Source organism: Phymastichus coffea, unplaced genomic scaffold (genome assembly GCF_024137745.1).
Source record: "Phymastichus coffea isolate CEN01 unplaced genomic scaffold, Cenicafe_Pcof_1.1 PCOF00115, whole genome shotgun sequence".
Classification (NCBI taxonomy): Eukaryota; Metazoa; Arthropoda; class Insecta; order Hymenoptera; family Eulophidae; genus Phymastichus; species Phymastichus coffea.
The window spans coordinates 183,895-201,719 of record NW_026706926.1 but is presented as its reverse complement, the minus strand read 5'-3'; the positions used below and the strand labels follow the sequence as shown (position 1 = coordinate 201,719).

At 46.1% G+C, this 17,825-nt stretch overlaps 6 protein-coding genes across 11 annotated transcripts in view; 3 read left to right on the top strand and 3 right to left on the bottom strand.

The window, feature by feature from the left end:
• The window catches only part of LOC131670753 (RNA-binding protein Musashi homolog 2), a 55,473-nt gene extending 46,877 nt beyond the window's left edge, over positions 1–8,596 (bottom strand). For 2 of the 3 annotated variants that reach the window (XM_058946641.1, XM_058946643.1), the window contains exon 1: positions 8,393–8,596. The gene's annotated coding sequence lies outside the window, so the exon portion shown is untranslated. The remainder of the gene's footprint in view (positions 1–8,392) is intronic. The other variant, XM_058946644.1, reaches the window with a different exon arrangement.
• Positions 8,597–8,773: 177 nt separating this feature from the next.
• LOC131670758 (uncharacterized) lies at positions 8,774–10,519 on the top strand. Its single transcript, XM_058946650.1, has 3 exons — positions 8,774–9,221; positions 9,277–9,544; positions 9,618–10,519. Exons 1-3 carry the CDS (start codon positions 9,094–9,096, stop codon positions 10,248–10,250), a joined length of 1,029 nt encoding a protein of 342 aa, XP_058802633.1. The 5' UTR covers positions 8,774–9,093; the 3' UTR covers positions 10,251–10,519.
• Positions 10,520–10,671: 152 nt separating this feature from the next.
• On the bottom strand, positions 10,672–12,714 carry LOC131670757 (interleukin enhancer-binding factor 2 homolog). The gene is made up of 6 exons (XM_058946649.1): positions 12,607–12,714; positions 12,326–12,383; positions 11,801–12,099; positions 11,423–11,729; positions 11,107–11,364; positions 10,672–11,025 (listed from the first exon to the last, which is right to left on the bottom strand). Exons 3-6 carry the CDS (start codon positions 12,092–12,094, stop codon positions 10,784–10,786), a joined length of 1,101 nt encoding a protein of 366 aa, XP_058802632.1. The 5' UTR covers positions 12,095–12,099; positions 12,326–12,383; positions 12,607–12,714; the 3' UTR covers positions 10,672–10,783.
• A 67-nt stretch (positions 12,715–12,781) lies between these two features.
• LOC131670756 (secretion-regulating guanine nucleotide exchange factor) lies at positions 12,782–14,486 on the top strand. The gene is made up of 5 exons (XM_058946647.1): positions 12,782–12,878; positions 12,951–12,996; positions 13,222–13,777; positions 13,848–14,234; positions 14,306–14,486. Exons 2-5 carry the CDS (start codon positions 12,970–12,972, stop codon positions 14,470–14,472), a joined length of 1,137 nt encoding a protein of 378 aa, XP_058802630.1. The 5' UTR covers positions 12,782–12,878; positions 12,951–12,969; the 3' UTR covers positions 14,473–14,486.
• Positions 14,487–14,630: 144 nt separating this feature from the next.
• On the top strand, positions 14,631–16,365 carry LOC131670759 (CBY1-interacting BAR domain-containing protein 1-A). 3 transcript variants are annotated; one of them, XM_058946651.1, is made up of 8 exons: positions 14,631–14,765; positions 14,852–14,959; positions 15,029–15,157; positions 15,243–15,423; positions 15,492–15,716; positions 15,830–15,862; positions 15,986–16,141; positions 16,215–16,365. In XM_058946651.1, the coding sequence occupies exons 1-8, from the start codon at positions 14,734–14,736 to the stop codon at positions 16,350–16,352; spliced, it is 1,002 nt and encodes a 333-aa protein (XP_058802634.1). In that variant the 5' UTR covers positions 14,631–14,733; the 3' UTR covers positions 16,353–16,365. The 3 variants fall into 3 exon arrangements, with proteins under 3 accessions (XP_058802634.1, XP_058802636.1, XP_058802635.1); XM_058946652.1 differs by having other exon boundaries at positions 14,722–14,765; positions 14,858–14,959; XM_058946653.1 differs by lacking the exon at positions 15,830–15,862.
• Positions 16,366–16,385: 20 nt separating this feature from the next.
• LOC131670762 (heat shock factor-binding protein 1) lies at positions 16,386–17,569 on the bottom strand. 2 transcript variants are annotated; one of them, XM_058946656.1, is made up of 4 exons: positions 17,448–17,521; positions 17,236–17,335; positions 17,017–17,083; positions 16,386–16,806 (listed from the first exon to the last, which is right to left on the bottom strand). In XM_058946656.1, exons 2-4 carry the CDS (start codon positions 17,332–17,334, stop codon positions 16,718–16,720), a joined length of 255 nt encoding a protein of 84 aa, XP_058802639.1. In that variant the 5' UTR covers position 17,335; positions 17,448–17,521; the 3' UTR covers positions 16,386–16,717. The 2 variants fall into 2 exon arrangements, with proteins under 2 accessions (XP_058802639.1, XP_058802638.1); XM_058946655.1 differs by having other exon boundaries at positions 16,391–16,806; positions 17,444–17,569.
• Positions 17,570–17,825: the final 256 nt, after the last annotated feature.

Below are 17,825 nucleotides of genomic sequence, written 5' to 3'. Positions count from 1 at the left end.
CGCGCGCGCGCGCGTAGATAAGCGAGCGACGATGAAGCTCCGCTCTAGTTGGCGCGTGCTATACGAGCAGCGCGCCCGCGCGGAGATTCGCAATCTCGCGCGCGCGAGCGCAGCGTCGCGTGCGCTGCTCGTGGCTAGACGCTAACTGGCGTGCGGGCCGCGATAAAGTGTCGCGCGAATTAACGCGTTTCCTGGTTGCGCGCATTAGCTCCACGGCTCTCGACAACCGAGGGGAGTGTCTTTTCGCGCGAGCCGCGTCGTTTCTCGCCTCGACGGCGGAGAGTATCTGCTTTCCGGGCCATTGACGATCGCCCGGCTCGAGAGACAAGAGAACCTCGGGCCTAATAGCCGACACTCGCTACTTTTAATCTCTCTTCCGAACTTATTGATTTAGCAGCCCTGCCCCGCTCGACACACGTACACCTTGTGTCGGGATTTTTGCGCAAACTGGATTCGTTCTCGCCAAATTCACAAAGTCCAGCGAAGACAAGGGAAAGAAGTTTGATTGCTTTGCGCGCGCGCGCCGCGTCGGACTACACTTTGCAAAGTTTGCCCGCTACGACAAAGCTGCGAAAGCGTAGCCTCTCCCGTGTGCTATATACCCGATTAATAAGATTATTATTGAACTTAAAATAACAATAAATCTGGAGCAAAGCGTAAACCACTTACGAAACAGGAGAGAGTGAGAGAGAGTGAGCATTCTATGCCAGCGCCCCTCTTGGGACAAGTCGCGCCGAGAGAAAATCTTAATCCGCAACTTTTGCGAGCTCTCGAGTTCTCCCATCGTAAGCGAAGATTTTGAAGATCCTATTGACGAGGGGGAGCGTGACTAATCTGGCTCAATCGTGTAGTTGTCGCAAATTGATTTATTTGCGGCTGCGTACAGCCTGCCTGCCCCCCCCCCCCCCCTTTTTACTCCTCGCCTTTGTTCTGCCGATACACTGACGCGCGCTCCTAATTGAATGAATTATTCATAGGACTCGAGACGTTTCGGCGACAATAGCGAAATCTGAAAATGAATTATTCATAGGACTCGAGACGTTTCGGCGACAATAGCGAAATCTGAATTCTCAAAGGCAAATAAAAAGTGCCGATTCATCGGGGCTCGAGGGATGATGAGGAAAAGGCGCCTCCCGAGGCCAGGATAGCGAGTTTATCTCGTGCACGCGTGATTAACCGGTCGCCCACTAAATCACCGATTATACTCTCGTTAGAAGAAAGGACGGGGAGGGCGGCGAGCATGAACGAGTGCGCGGCTAATCGACGGGTCTTTTCTTCGGCTATACGGCCGCCGGCGTTATTCCCAGCGCGCGCCAGAGAATTGCATTACTTTTCCAAGTCGAGGAGAACTCGGCGAGCCTCGGCACGGATCTCGGCGACTTGTGCGCCGATCATTTCGGCCCCGAGCGCGCCGCCGCGTTCCCGGATCCGCGAGGGCAAAATCCGCGCTCTGCCCCCGCAATTTATCACTTTTCTTTTCACTTTTCATTCACCTGCGCGGCAAACAAAGGGACGGTCGAATAAATACCGACGCAAAGGCAGCGAGGAATCAACCGAGCGGTATTGCTTGCTGTATTAACTTTCTCCTCTTGAAGCAAATTTTCTGCTTGAAGTGCCTGCAATAGCGCTTTCAAGCCTCGTCAAAGCTCGCTCGTGCCAAATCGCGAGCATAAGAAAAACTTGCTAAATGTTTAAAAGGCCAAGCGAACGGCACCAAGATTTTACGAGGACAAGCCTGCAATGACGTTTGCCTTGATAACAGCGCTCGAGCAAATAACGCGAGAGCTTTTCGAATTCCAACGATCTTATAATTTTGCCCTTAGCGAGGCTCGTTGGAGAGAGATAAAGTCATCTGATGCGAAAAGCAAACTGTCTACCAAGAATTCCAAACGGGAAGCGAATCGGTGAACTCGAGCGGGTGTGGGGAATAAAAAAGAAGGCAAAAGAAAAAGGAAGAGCGCATAATCCTCGAGACAAACTCCGGCATTTTTCCAAACACAGAGAAATTTCCCGCGCAGTGAGAGAAAGCAGAGCGGCACTGTCCACGGCGGCGGCGTTTCTCCATAAAGGTAATGGAATACGAAATTCGCTGGGGCTCGCGCAGTTTCATTTCCACCGTGTGCGCGCACACAGACGCGCGCGCGGAACTGCAAAGCACAAAAGCACACACGCTTAAAGTTCCGCCGCCGCCACCGCAGCAAGCTCAATAAAAGCACCTGCGTGCGCCGACCGCTTAAATATTCGCTCGCGGAGCGAGAGAGAGAGATGAGATACGGCGGGGCGAGCGCCACTTTTTCGTCCCGCAATCGGCGCGATCTGCGCGAGAATTTAATAATACTTGCCACGCCGTCCGTCGAGGCAGTTTGCCTGACGACGGACGAGATCAAGATAAATTGCAGCGAGAGGCGACGATCGAGGATCTCTCTCGCGCGCGCAAATAAAAAAGGAAGAAGAAAAAGCCGCGACAAGGCCGAGAACCGGACGACCAATTTCTTTCCCCACGTCCGAGTCGTGGCCGGTAGCCTCTTCCGAGACCTACGCGCTACTCGACTGCCTCGCGTCCTGTCCCGGGATAATGGAACGGCTGGGACTCGACGAGCAACAATCGCACGCAGGCGCGACTTTCGTAGCAGTTTCGAATGGAAAAATGAATCGGTCGCGACGGAACGTAATCGAATGAGAGGAATATCAGCCTCTCGGAGTGCTTTCAATGCAGAGGAGCGTCGGTGTGAGGACGCTTCACTGGGCGACGCGAGCTCCGGGGCAACAAGAAAGCGCGCGCACGGGGAGAGCGAGGGCGGGCAAAAAGAGCGAGGCGCGTCCACCTAATCATTTTTCTTAACGACCGTCGAGTCGAGGAAGGGCTGCCACTCGTGTACGTGAAAGAGGCGGGTGGCGATGATGTCGAGAGTAATTTCCTCCCTCGTTTCGCCGGCGGAACTAATGATCTTGACCTCCGCTCTTTTTGGCCAACGCCAGCACGTATCATCGTCGTCGCGGGGCAATCTCTTTTTACCTTTCTCTCTTTCCGCGGAGCACAAGCATTTCAATTAGGCGCCCTTTTTGTCAAACAAAATCCGATGAATTTGGGAACTCTCGCCGTCGGCTTGGAGAGCCGCCATGAAATATCGCGTTAATTATGAAATATCCGAGCCCCGAAAGTTCATCCCTTAAGAGCGACCACCACCGAATTCCCGTCGGCAAACAAAAGAGCACGGGAGCTGATACGGTAGTTCGCTCTCGTCGAGGCCGTAAAATTTCAAGCTCCACGAATTATTATGCCATCGGCGATCTCTCTCTCTCTCTCTCTCTCTCTCTCTCTCTCTCTCTCTCTCTATCTTTCTCTTTCTCTCTGTCGCTCTCGCCATTCCTTGATGACTTATTACATCTGCACTGATTTATTATTCAAAGCAATGTATTTTCTTTGACAAACTATGCAACATACGTGAACTACATTTGATCAGGTAGAGACACCAAGCCAACCGCGCGGGTCCCTTTAGTAATTAAAACGCAGCTCATTTGCTTGTTCGCTCACTTGTCAAGCAGTTCTTTTAAGTTTTGAGATAACGCTCGCCCCGCGGATAAAATTTTTCACCCCCTCCCTTGGATTTTGAACATTGCGCGCGTACTTCCGGAAATTTATCTCTTAGCTAATCGTACTCCAACAAATGGAGATCTCACGTTCAATAAAAAAAGCCTTTTTTCCTTGCGGTAGATATTTATTTTGTTGTTGTTCGTACGCCGTGTGAAAATAATTTTTCAGGGCGATGAAAGGCAAGCGCACGCGAAAATAAAATGAAAAAGCCTTTTTCGCATTTACTTTCGTTTCTCAACACACGAAAGCTCTCAATGGAGCTTGCGACGTACAGTGATTGCAACAAGTAGTATATAGGTCGAAAAGTCAACTTCCCCCACTCAACAGTCGCTAATTAAAAGTTCGATAAATGACTGTTGATTCAGACTTAATCACGGTTGATAAGCTTCCGTTTGACTTGGTAATCTTAACGGCTGAAAATTGACCGGCAATCGAGAATTCGATTCGCGAAATGACAAAACCGCAAGGTACATGTACGCGTCCTCATTTCTCGCGCGGCCGTAGCCGCCCGGTAAAACACATGCCCGGTGCTCCGGGGCAGATAGGAGATTCCCCGCCCCCTCTCTCACTCTCTACGAGAGCGCAACAAAGCCTAGGGAGAGGTAGTTTTGTCAGGCGGTGCTTTTCAAAGTTTTTGATACGCGCGCGCTCGCGGAAAAAGCCGCTGCTGCTGCTGCTGCTGCGAACTAATTTTTCAGCCTAGGAAAGCTGCACCGACGTCAGAGAGAGACAGAGACGACGATGACGTCGTCGGTAGCATTGTTCAGTTTCTCGCATTGTCTTGACGCTCTTCTTCGACTGCTATCTTGCGTTTGCTTGTTAGCTCCGCGCCGCGCGACGGGCTGAGATTTTACATAAATTACGCGCGCCCGGAGAATAACCCTGTCAGTCTGGCTGTTCTTTCGGCGCTGCGAGCTTTTCGCATCGCACGCACGAGTTGACAGCAGCCAAAGCTCTCTCTCTCTTTCGCGAGCTCAATTCGTCAACGCTTAATTCGATCAAACGAATTTTGTCAAACGAGATTAAAGCTCTCTCGCGGGAGTAGCCAATCGTCCGCGGAAAAAGCCGAATAGAGATAAGAGCAGGAGAGGTGCTTAGGTGCCATCACCGCTATCGCGGTACGAGGCAACTCGCTGTTGCCTCTTTCGTCGTCTCATCTGCATAATTCAATTAGCTCTCGCGGCGGCGGCGGCGAGCAGGTGTTATCGATCTGATTTTGTTTTCTCGAGACGTGCCAGAAAATGTTAGCGGCTTGTTTGCTTGTTTGCCTATGACTCGCGCTCTCCTCCCGCGCGCGCACGTGCGTGCCCCCGGGATGTTATCTCGATCGATCGGTTCGCCATTTTCTTGGGAAAAATTGCCCTGCGCGCCGTCGATCTACGTGCGGATTAAAAGTTCGCCGAGTCGCGCACCCGTCTTGCTTCTCGTTCCGCCCTCCGCTTCTGGTGATCGTAACGCAACAAACAATAATTTAACGAACCTTGGGGCGCTCCGCCGCGTGGTAGCGCGGAAGGAACACTAAGTACAGTTGGATGCGATAAGGATGCTTCGTCGCAAGCTCAGCAACAAAGCACCGAGATATCAACTTTGCGGTGGGTTATGAATTAGCCTATTGGGGCAGGTGCGTTCAATCGTCTACTTCTCGGCGACAACGCGGCGTAATATAGTTTTCACAGAAATTTCAGACGAAACGAAGGCACGAAAGAGCGAAACGACAATTAATCATCGTTAGGACAAACGAGCGCACGTAGCACTTTCCAATCGCGCGCTAACGATTTCCGAGAGAGAGAGAGAGAGAGGCAGGAACACTCGTTCGCAAACAAAACACGAAGCGAAATAATAAAAAGCGCGCAATGGAGTTTCGTCGGAATGGCGCTTGACAAAGGCTTGTGAGCGTGAATTAATCGGCCTCGTGCGGCCCGCTAATAAAAATGAGCGGCCGATTTGGTGCGAAGGCGTAGCCACGTCAGTTTTGTTTGTTTTTTTTTTTTTTTTCATATTCGCCTGATCCGTATCGATTTATCGAGGAGAGCCCCAGCGCGCGATTGCCGACCAATTTTCATCCTCGCAACCCGTGCGCTCCATTGTTTGCCATTGCGAGCGGCAGCTGCTTACACGCACAGCACCGCGATGGACAATGCGCGCGAGCATAGCCAGAAACATGAAAGTGCTCGCGCGTGTGCTCTCCTTTAGAGTGTACGTGCCGCGCGATTTTTTTTTTCTCGAACACTCGCGAGCCGCCGCGGATAATAACTCTCAAGAATGAGAGCGAGAGAGAGAGAGAGAGAGAGAGAGAGAGAGAGAGAGAGAGAGAGAGAGAGAGAGAGAGAGAGAAGAAATTATGCAAATGGAAAAAGTTCGTTGAACGCGGAAATGCGGTGCGGATTATGCAACGATCGCGAGACGAACGCGTAAAAATCAGCGGCAGCTTCACGGGAGACGTGGCGGGAAGGGCAGCGGGGCGGGCTAATATAAATCAGTATGACGAAGATGGTAGGGAGAAAACTTGTAATTTGACGTGGCTTCCGTCCGAATGTCAGCGTTAATTGCATTCCATGTCCCTTGGCAACACGAGCATTCTTATCGTTAATCTCTCTCGAGTGCACCAAAATTCCACCCCCGCGCCTGCTGGCGGTGCCGAGCCGAGTTGTGTGTCTATTTCAGATTGAAAAGAAAGAGAGCTTGGAAAACTTTTCGCCGTTGCCGCTGCACTATGCAACCTCTTTTTTTTTTTTTTTTTTTTTTTTTTTTTCATTTTTTTTTTTAACGAGACCACTTTGTGCCTCGAGGGCCTTCGCGAGAGTGAGCGCACGGCGGAAAAGACGAGTTTTAGAGGCGCACCATTGTAGCCGCACGAGTACATAATGGCAACGCTGTAGCGGCTAATGCGCCCCATTCTTCAATGCTTTATTCCTACTGTTGAGCTTTAGTTTAGCGCGAGAGTCGATAACTGTTGCGTCTTTAATGCTTGACCGAAAAAAAACTTGCCAATGCAACGAGTTGCCGCGCTGTTGGTTTTGCCGCGTGAAAAATGCCATTTGATCCTAATCTCGTGGAATTACAGCAAATTGCCTGATTAGGCCTGTGCACCGTCGGCGCAGGGTCACGAGAAACAGAAATCCGCTATTGATCTTTTTTCCACGTCTTCGGTGTGAAAAGAATTTTATTCCCGGCGTTACAAAAGCAGACTGGCACAAAAGACCTCTCGACTTCGGAGGGCGAGGAGGAAAAAAAGTGGGATATAATGCAGTTTACGCGGGAATATAATCAGCGCTGTTGCACTTGTTTTCGGGGCGGCAGGGGGGGGGGGGGGGGGGGAGAGAAGTAAGCTTCGTCGACAATGTCGCACGTGCGGCCGCTGCGCGCCAGATTCTCCACGATCTAGCCGCCGAGATTATGTCGCGCGAAATACAATTGCCAGCGGATGCAATTTTGCCTCGCGCCGCGCCGCCTTGGTAAATGTACGCGCGCGCGCGCGCCACCTCTCGGAGGGGAGGAGGGAGCAACAATTATCGCTGCCACCGCGTGGCTAGTGTTTTTCTGGCGTCGCGGAATCCTTGAGTGGACGCCGCCACTCCGCGCCGGGCAGCAAGATAATAATTCATCGCTATAACTGCTTTTGGAATTTTCGGGCCGCGAACCTTCGGGCAGATCGTTCGAGAGGCGAGCGAACAGTTGGAAATTCCAACAATGAAATGTAATTATAGCTCGAAGAAGCCTTTTATAATCAAAAGCCCTGCATATTTTTGTCTCGAAATTTCAAAGTTAATTAATGCTCCGACGAGAGACGAATGAGAATAATATCCTCTCTCGCTATTGAATATTTCCTCGCAAAATGATGCTCGCTTGAATTTATAATAGCGATTAACCTACATAAACTTGGAAGGAAAAATATGTTTTCTCTTTTCCTTTCAGCACGTTATTGAAAAATTTCAGGGATCGAAATTAATTGCCAGGTACATTACTATTACAAGCACGCGATAGAAAAAGCTACCTTTTCACGCCGCAAGTTATCGAAAAGTCGTGTATTTTGCAAAAACTACCACGCTTGTCGCCTAGATGGAAGGAGGGAAGGGGGTAAAAAAAAACGGGTCAACGGTTAATTTTTGGCGGGCGATCCTCGCGATCCTCGTAAAAGTCAGAGCGACGAGTCTTTTATTGCGCGGATCAAAGGTTGTAACCCTTCGCGCAGACGTGTAGCCCGTTGCAGTAAACGGGCTTCCTTGGCCCGAGAAGTCAGCGAAAACAAACAAAAACCCATCCAGCGGGAACTAGAGCACAGAGAAACGAACGTACAAACGAAAGGAAAGAAGGAACGATGTGTTAGGCCGGTAATCGAAGAGAGAGAGAGAGAGAGAGAGAGAGAGAGAGAGAGAGAGAGAGAGAGAGAGAGAGAGAGAGAGAGAGAGGGAGAGATAGCCGCCACTATGTGCAGCTTTGTACGTTTCGCTCTCGCTCGGCCGGTCAAAGGGCATTAACGTAGGCGAGAGCGAGCGTGCGAGCGGCGTTAAAAGAAGAGCAGCGAGCAGCCTTCAACGTATTTTTAGTGGTTTGAATTTGCACCTTGCCCGTACGCACGTGATAGCGTCGCGAATATGGTCGTGTGCGTGCGTACGCCGAGTCGAAGCGAACGTTGCCGCCAGGTATCGATCCGCGACGAAATTTTTGCAATTACTCCGGCCGGGAGAGATTGCGTAGCTGGCAGCTAATGGGATTCACGGAAATGCAGAGAGCGCTCGTTCGCACGCAGTGGAAAATCGCGGGACCTAGGCGGGCGCAAGGAGTGGAGACGCTTACCTCGTGAACAGGCGCGCGAGGCAGAGAGGGAGAGGGAGAGTCGCGAACTCTCACCTGCCGCTGCTTGTTCTATCTCTCCGGGAACGCACAGTACACACAGACAAAAACTCGATAACCACACTGAGCGGCGACGGCGACTGCGACTACGACGACGACGACGACGACGAGTCAACTGGCGCGCTGGCACGGCGCTGCGCTACTGAGCAGACAACTGCTCGCCGCTCTGTATCTCGCTCCTACCCTCGCGCGAGCTGTGGCTCTGCTCTCCTGCCGCGCAACCCTCGCCGGCAATGCAGATGCCTTTTGCACGCGTCTCTCTTTCCCCTCCCCCAGTCCAGCAGCGCGCTTTCCGAGCCTCAGCGGCGCGCGCGCGCGTCTGTGTGTGCGCGTGTGTTGCAGAACGCGCCGCCTGCACGACGAGCTTGGCTGACTGCACAACCGCCACGACGAGGGGGATAAGGATCGTGAATTAGAAGCGACCGACGAGCGTCCGAGTCCATTCAGCAGGTGGTGCGGTGGCGGCGGCGATCGATCACGCCGAGCCTCTCTCTATCTCCCCCTTCGGCGCGGCGCAAGCGCACCGCGCGCGAGAGCTTGCGAGCTCGTTCGACGCAGCAACCATATCGGAAGCCGGCACCGCTCTCTCCCTCTCGCTGCCTAGATCGACGGAACGTAGAGGGAGAAAAATCACCGCCGCCGACATGACGATTCATGAGCTCGAGCCGTCGCCGTGCATGTCCGCTCGCGGTGCTGGTGGCGCGGCTGACGACGAGCTCTCCAACAGCGACGGCCCACTCATCGCCACCAAGAGCAAGGACGGCAACTCCAGGTGGGTGACGAACGAGCTTACGCGCCGTGTGTACAGTCCTCGGCTTGATTCGCAGGAGCAAGATGAACTCTCCGGCGATGCTGCTGCAAGACAATTGGCACAAGGGCTACGCCTCTAAGGAGGACCGCTGCGCGAACGACGAGAAGAAGAGCCATCGCTGCGTCTGGACGCTGAGCATCGCGCTCGGCTTCGTTGGCCTCTGCAATCTCTTGCTCAACTTGACTATACTTGTCGTGCTCCGAGTTGGCCAGGGAATGGAGTCGATTGAGATGATTCCCGACGACAATCTCGTTAAATTCTACGGCAACACCGACCTCGACAGAGTGAGTTGTGCCACTCGTATATTTCGCGCCGCAAAGCTCACGCTGGCCTTTTTTCTTTTTGCGCACGTGACAGGTGTGCTTGCACAGTGGTGTATGCGAGGGTTTTGGAGACAAGCCAGTCGAGCTGATAGGTGACGACGCCGGGATTAGCATTCAAGTGACGAGTCCGCAGCACAGTATGACCTGGTCCAATTTGCAAATACTCAAGAATGGTACCTCGGTCTCACAGGTGCATTCGTTCCAAGTCAAAGATCCGCGCAGCGGATCGCCGGTCTTCTCCACTGACTTTCCCAACTTCAGTCTTCCGCAAGGTGTTGAAAAGATAGAAGTGGACATAACGCAGACGCACAGAATTGCCGCGCCGAAGAGAAGCGACCTGACTGTGACATCCGGCGAAGCGATTTCGCTTCACGGAGCTGAAGGCACCAGTATGGATTCTAAAGACATCATGTTGGCAGCCTCGAATGACATTCTCTTGCGTAGTAAGAACGGCGACATCATCATCGATGCCAAGCAGAGCATCAATCTGCCGAAAATTCCAATCGCTTCGGTGAATTTTCCGTCGAACGAACTACAGGACCAGTACAAGGTATGCGTGTGCATGCCCGACGGGAAAATATTCCTGGTGCCGGTGAATAGGCCGCACGCCAAAATAAACTGCGCCAAAGCTGTACGATCGATGGACACTGATCCTTGCGCGGTATAAGCTGCTTTGTATTAGCAATCATGCTTGTTTGCTCACACAATGACTCTACATATACGTGTCAATTGTATATTTATTTGACTGAGACTTTTAGATTTAAAAGAAAACATGTGCAATAAACATTTTTCTTGTTAAACTTTAGTGTTTTCTTTTTTCCATCAATGAGACTAGATCTGTTAAAAAACATTTAACAATTTGTCACTCCTCTTTAATTTGTGAATTTATTGAGTTCTAATTAATTAGCAGAAATTGCTTATTCATATTACAAATAGTCTCCAATAAAAAATCATTATCCTCCACTTGCGAGGTGTACAATAATACCTTGCAAACATTCACTTACATAAGACTGAAGTAGCTGATTTATCAAGTTGTCATGTAACTATAAATTAATGCGTCGAACTATATTTTAATTCTTACAAATAACGTTCATTTCATCATAAATTATAAATTTTCTTTGTTTTTACACGGGGCTGTCGCAACTACATGACAACTTACGTAGTTTCAGCGATCATCTCCTCGTTGACCTCTTTCATTTCTCATTGTTGCTCTTGTTCCGTTGGCGGTTCATACGCTTTTTCCAGTGGACTTGCGACTACTCCACCTGACCAGACGCTCATCTCTACTGCCAATTTGTTGCCGCCTTCGAGAAGTGGTCTGTATCCTCCGTGTGCCAATACTCGTAATAAGGTTTGTGCCGTCAAACACACTAAATCCTGCTGTTCCAAGCCCATGGCTGTGTGAACCCGAATACTGCCACCTTCACAAGGATCAGAAATACCTGAAAACCATTTGTTTTTATTAGTTAAAGTTTTTAGTGGTGTTATAATATAAAAAAATTATAGATTCGATAAAAATTTACCTGCTGATCCTGGCAAGAAAAGTCCAGAAGAGAGAAGCTGCAATACTCTTCTGTAAGCCTGATTAATTGGTAGAGCCTGCCTACTTGGATTATTCATAATAGCATTGTGGGCTAAAAGGTTCAACATCCATGGTGTCAATGGCTCTAATCCCTCAAATCTACTTCTTAAGTCTCTTAGTAAACGAATCAAAACTTTGATACTAGAATGGTGGGCATTTTCCTCAAACCAACGAGAATGTCTAATTGCTGCCAAGTGGCCTAGAAAAACAAAAATAATTAGATGTAAATTCTAAACTTTTTTTATTATTAATTATACTTTGACAGATTTTAATATCCAAATGCTGATCAGGCTCCAATTTTCTGAGATTCTGATGAAGAGTGGTTATTAGAACACAAACAGTAGCCTCGTTGTTTGTTATATCAAATCCTCTTTCAGTTTGTGTTAATCTAAGAGCCTCCTTGGGAGACTGCACCTTCAAGTCAGTTTGAACCTTATTACCAAGTGCCTCAACGGCAGTTTTTGTTGGCAAGGTTTTGAGAATTACAACAATGTCAGCAACATTATGTCCTTTGATCATGGTACCCATTTTAAAACTGCCTACTTGACGTACTTCTTCTAGTTGCTGAAAAAAAAATCATCAAACGTAATCAATTGCTTGTACTGATAATACAAAATGTTAATTAAAACACTTACACAGGCTTCAAATGATCCAGGGGCTACAATTAAATTATCTAAAACACTTTGAAGCTTAGTAACTAAATTAAGAATAGAGGTTTGCTCCTTAGGAGTAGGACACATATCAGAGTTCTTTTTGAGCAGAGCGGCAGTAAAGTCAGATTCATCAGGTGCTGCTTTGACCTTTGGAAAAGCAACTTCGCATAAAGTCAAATCAAACGGATGACGAGGCATAAACTGGCGCTTGGGAAGAAAACCCATTCCTCGTCCCATACCTCTCCCCCTTATAATTCCACCTCTACCACGCACCATCTTAACTATTAAAGAAAAACAAACTTTTTAAGTAGATATTGAATAATACTATACTTCGATAAACAATATTAGCATCATAATATGGCATTTCAGAGACACAGTTAATTGAATTATGCATATCAGCATAAAAATAATTTAATTATCCAATTCAAGCATCCAAATTATAGACTACTAAGGCAACCGGCAACCACAATCGCTACATATTCTACAATTTTTTAAATAAATATCTACCTGTTATGAATTACACGTATCTTAGACAAAGTTGTTGCTAGCTAAACACTCGTCCAGTCTGAAAATCAACAAGGTAAGATGATCAAATGAGTATCGGGAGTGTAAACACGTGAAAGGACGCTTCAAGCGTCGCGGAAATCGATAATAGGCATTGGACACTCTAACCAAAAAGCACATGATGTTCACCATCAAACAGTGACAATTTACAGATTAAAGCTGTTTGTATTCACATCGATTGGTAAAATGAAGTCACATTAATATAAATATAGAACGACACTTACAAATAGTGGTCGAGCGGATGAGTAGCACAATAATTTTATCAATAAAAAGTCTATTTGAGGGAAGCAACCGCAAAGCAAAGTTGGAACGACTTACACATACACATCACGAGTAAAAGTTTTCGAATATAGGTGGCGTTTAAAGCAGCACACACACACATGCAGACGTGTCAAAGTCGAGCTCATGGTAGATCAGCAGAAACTATTATATATTTTCCTTCCAAGATCAAATATGGATGTAGTGTAAACGATGTAAATAATCTGCAGTGGTTAAGGTGAAGATGCTTTTCTTGTTAATATTTGGCGTTGTCCATTGATTAAAAGAATATATTTAAAAAAATCAAAAGATAGACGTAGAATCTCGCAATGCCGCAGTACCGTTTATTTTCATGGGTAAGTATTCGAATAAATTAATAATGATTGCCTAATTGAGTATCTTAGTATGAAATATATATAAAAGAAGATCTCGGTTCAACAATGTCTAAAAATTAAAGATTTGCATCTAAAATGACTCATTTGTCAACACACGTGCTATTTTGGCGCTTGCGTATATAGCAAGTTATAAAAAAACTCCCGCCACAGTTCAAAAATTGTTACAAGAAACTTTATAATCCTCAGGGTGCAAATTCCCATGGGCAGCTTGGCCAGGGTGACATTAAAGAAGAAGAATTGCTCGTACCTCGTGAAGTGGATCTCTCATCTACAGGTCTCCAGCCGAAAAATATTGTAAAAATTGTCGGCGGGGCCGGTCACAGTCTTCTCCTCGACAACGCTGGACGAGTATTCAGTTGCGGTTGGAACAATAAAGGTCAAGCTGGAGTGACAAACGCGAGCTCGCACTTTCAACGAATGGCGGTTGTTCCCGAGGGAGAGGAGATCGTCGATATTGCCTGCGGTTGGGATTCTTCGATGGCGCTTACGAAATCTGGAGAGCTGTTCACCTGGGGATCCAACTCCCACGGGCAGTTGGGCTTGACTCATGCGGCTATAGGTGCAAAAGTAAATAAACTATCGAAGGTGGAATTCGCTAAGCCAGTACAAAGAATATCCATGGGATTGAGGCACTCAGCAGTAATCACCAAAGATGCGCGAGTTTTCGTGTGCGGGGCTGCTACAAAAGGACAGCTAGGAATTGATTTTCGCGGCGGCAGATATTCCGGACAATTCGTGGAGGGTAATCTTTTAACTCGGCTATAGCTGGCATCGGGAAAAATACAAAAAATACAAGACTCTATTCGTTGCAGTTTCGCAGATACAAAGCGCCAGATATGTAGCTTGTGGTCAACATCATACTGTCGTCGTTACGAGCGACAATGAGATTTTCGCATGGGGCGACAATAAGTACGGTCAATTAGGCGTAGATCCTGCGATACGAGCATTATCCTTGACGCCGGTGAAAATAAACAACTACGAAGGAACGATGAGTATACGTGGAATATTCTGTGGCTGGACGCACTCGGCGGTTTTGACAGCCGACAACAAAGTTTTTTGCTGGGGCAGAAACTCGTACGGCCAATTAGGTCGAGGTCAATCTGTTCAAGCTGTCGAGACGTGGGAAGCGACTGTTCCAGTAACTTCCACAAGCATCCAGCAACTGGCCGTCGGGTCGGAACATAATGTCGCTCTTCTCGGTAAAGATACTTTTGATAATGTGCCCTGGCAATTCGCCAACTTATTTGTTGACTATTGCGTATAATTCCAGACGATAAAACCGTCGTGTCTTGGGGATGGAACGAACACGGGAATTGTGGAAACGGAAGTGTCGAGAATGTATTTGTGCCTACGAAAATTGTGTCACTTGAATTAAAAAGTGTCTTGATAGGAACTGGTGCTGGACACTCGTTCGCCGTTGCTCTAACTAGTTCTTAAAGAAAATCTAATTTTACACTGTAAATATAAATAAAATGAAGTAAGTTTTCGCAAGAGAGCATGTTTCGCCTTAATTATCGAAACGACAAGAATAGAGAGCATATGCTATAAGTGACCGTGGGGGAGGTAACACACAACTCCCACCTGGAAATAGGGGCCGAGGCAGTGGGCGAGCGAACATAACGAGTGCACCACCTGCGGCCAGAAGTCAACTGTTATTCGCCGTAGCCACGTGCACGCCATCGGCCGCCCGTCAACGAAATGTTTCGTTCGCGATCGCAAAGCAACGTCGGGTACTCAATCGCATACAGACGCGTTTTCTGCGCATGAAGCGACTTTAACGCTTGTTTCGATTTTTTGTTTCTCGTCTCGCATGTAGGGACAGCGAGAAGGAGGCCAAATTCGTTCAGGAAAGGATCGACGCGGTGGAGAAACATTTTGCCGAATTGTGCTCGGTTTTCGCGGCACACACGAGGAAAGCAGCGAGGTGAGCCTTCGGATTGGATTTTCGGGAAGCCAGAGTGATTTGTCGAAATGGCTTTTGGGTTTCTTGCAGGCTCAGGGACAAAAGCGACGAAGTTGCCAAGGCGATACAAACATACGCCAACTCGGAGGACATTAATCGATCGATGAGCTCGTGCCTCGTCAACTTTTCCAACACCCTTTCAGTTTTAGGCGATTACAGGTCGATTACGTACACCCTTTCAACTCGAAAACTCGAGTTGTTCAAGCCAAACGGCTGGTCCTAACGGTTATCTCGATGATTGCAGGGATGCTGAAGTTAACAGGCTGAATGCCAAAGTCGTTGCACCGTTATCGCAGTATCAGCACACTTGCAAGCGTGCCAAAGAAAACGTCAAAACGACTTTTGCTGCCCGAGATGAGGAGCTTCAACGAAAACAAAAATTGGACAACGCGAGGAAGGAGAATCCGAAAAATCGAGAGAAAATCGTATCCTTTGAGAATGCTAATGAGGATTCATCGGAGATACTTCTTTTCTTTAACCATAATGCTCGTAGTCGCAAGCTCATCTGAACTTTATGAAAGCATCTCGAGAAGTTTCGAAGGTAGTGAAAAGCTTAGAGGAGCAAATCGATTCGTTTGAGAAGCAAAAGTTGCACGACATTAAGACGATACTTTTGAGCTTCGTTACCGTGCAGCTCAGCTTTCATGCTAAAGCTGTGGAACTTCTCACAAAGGCCTACCAAGATGTCGCGGAAATTGACGAGGGGCAAGATTTAGAGGTAAAACTTGGTAATTTTGATAAAATTAAGATTCCGTAAAATTAATGATACGTTTGAAGATTAATAATCGTTTGCTATCGACTATCTTTTTCTTGCCAACTTTCCATGCACAGGAGTTTCAAATTGCTAGAGCTGAAATTAATGGGGTAACTTTGTCATTATCATTTGATGTTATCAAGTACATATTGTACCCGTAAAAAAACATCTACTTATGTATAACATTTTTCATTATGAGTTTACATGACTTATTTACTTTATCAACTGTTCAGGAATTTCGTGAAGCTTTGAGAACAACAGAATCTTCAAAGTCGGGTAAACGATTAGGCTTTCGTCAAGCATATTCACTGATGAACCTACACTCTCGTTCTTCACCATCACCACAGAACTTGAGAAAACAGAATGTACATAGAACTACAGAATCTTTGGTACAAAAATTTATTCAACTAAGAACTAATGGTGTTTTATAAATTTTCATAATTAACAAATACTTGTTTACAGGATTCTTCAAAAACTGGACATACAAATTCATCGGAGTCAGTGAATGTGGAAGAGTTTGATGAGAGTACAGACGACTCTTCAGAGTCATCTTCTATTCAAGAAAAAAAATCAGTGAGATCTAGACTCAAGTCTATGTAAATAAAAATGTTTAATTTATTACTTTAATACTGCTATTCTAGAGAAAAGTAGCTGTTAATAAGAACAAAATACAAAGAAAAAGACGTCCTCTAGATTTAAAAATGGTTCCATTCTTACCAAAGTATCAGAAGAATTTAACATCTTCTTTAATACACTGTATTAGTTACTCTTAATGCAAAAGAATATAAAATTAATCTATTCTCTTCAATAAAATATTAATTTACAAAAATTTGTACAATTGAATATTATTGTAAATATAATATGCTAAAGATAGATTACCCATAATTAACTTATTGTACTTGGTGCAAATTGTGTATATTGTGATTTAGTGTTCGATGGATGTATCTTAGACAGTAAAAAACAGCCTATTTTTCAGTTCCTTCTACTCCAGCTTGAGTCATCAAGTCAGCAATGTTTTTCTCCAAGTCATCTATTCTGTTTCCCATTTCATCTAGTATTTATAGCTAAGGATCTTTGTATATGTTTACAAGTATTGATCAATGTAAAAAAAATTATAAAATTGAAAATAAATGATAACTAATATTAAAACAAACTATTTTCAATTAATAATTGAATCCAGATATTAGCAATAGAAAGCTGAGGTTATGTAGCAATAACAGAAAATAGCATGAATTATTTCAACATTCCAGTATGAAAAGGATATTTCTATTGATGATCTGGTCAGACATGGTCTGAAATTTGTCTTGCATGTTTTGTAGAAGAGTTTGTACCTTACAAAAAATAAAATAATCATTGATTATTCAGTAATTTTCACAAACACGAAAGAGTTATCATGAGAAAATTATGATTATTCTCAGAAATATGTAAGATTTATTATGGAAAAAACTGAAAGGTAATAATGTTTTATTATGAATAAACTTACATATTGCGTCAATTCCTGAACATTCTTAGGATCGACATTATTGCCCATTGAGTAGTTTTCTCCATCCTCAACTTTGTGATCTGGTTTCACTTCTGCCATTCTGTAATTTGTCAACAAAAAATTAAACACGTTATAGTCAACGAGCAATTTAACTTTACGAAGCTTCAACTTCGTTGTCATAAAAAAATTGAAGAATTAAACAATTTACTTGCAAGATAATCAAACAATAAAGCCGGCACCTGTCGACAATCAACCACACAATCGTAGCGGCGTCTTTGACTTTCGGCGATGGCGTCGACGATCAGTTAGGTTTGCCTTAAGCGCATGCTCACCGACCTACACACGCAAATCACAGCTGATTTATTTGAAACGCAAACACTTAGCTGTACATACACACACATAAACATTTCATTATTGCAGGTGTGTTAAAGCGGTGCCAAGCACCGCAAGGCCATGATTGGTACGAATGTTGAATTTGTTTTTTGGTTCGGAATTGATTTAACAAGCGTGGTTTGCTATTAAGTTTTAATCAAAAATAATAAATCAGTTTAACATTGCTTAACACAAAATTAATATGATTGCATTGAAAA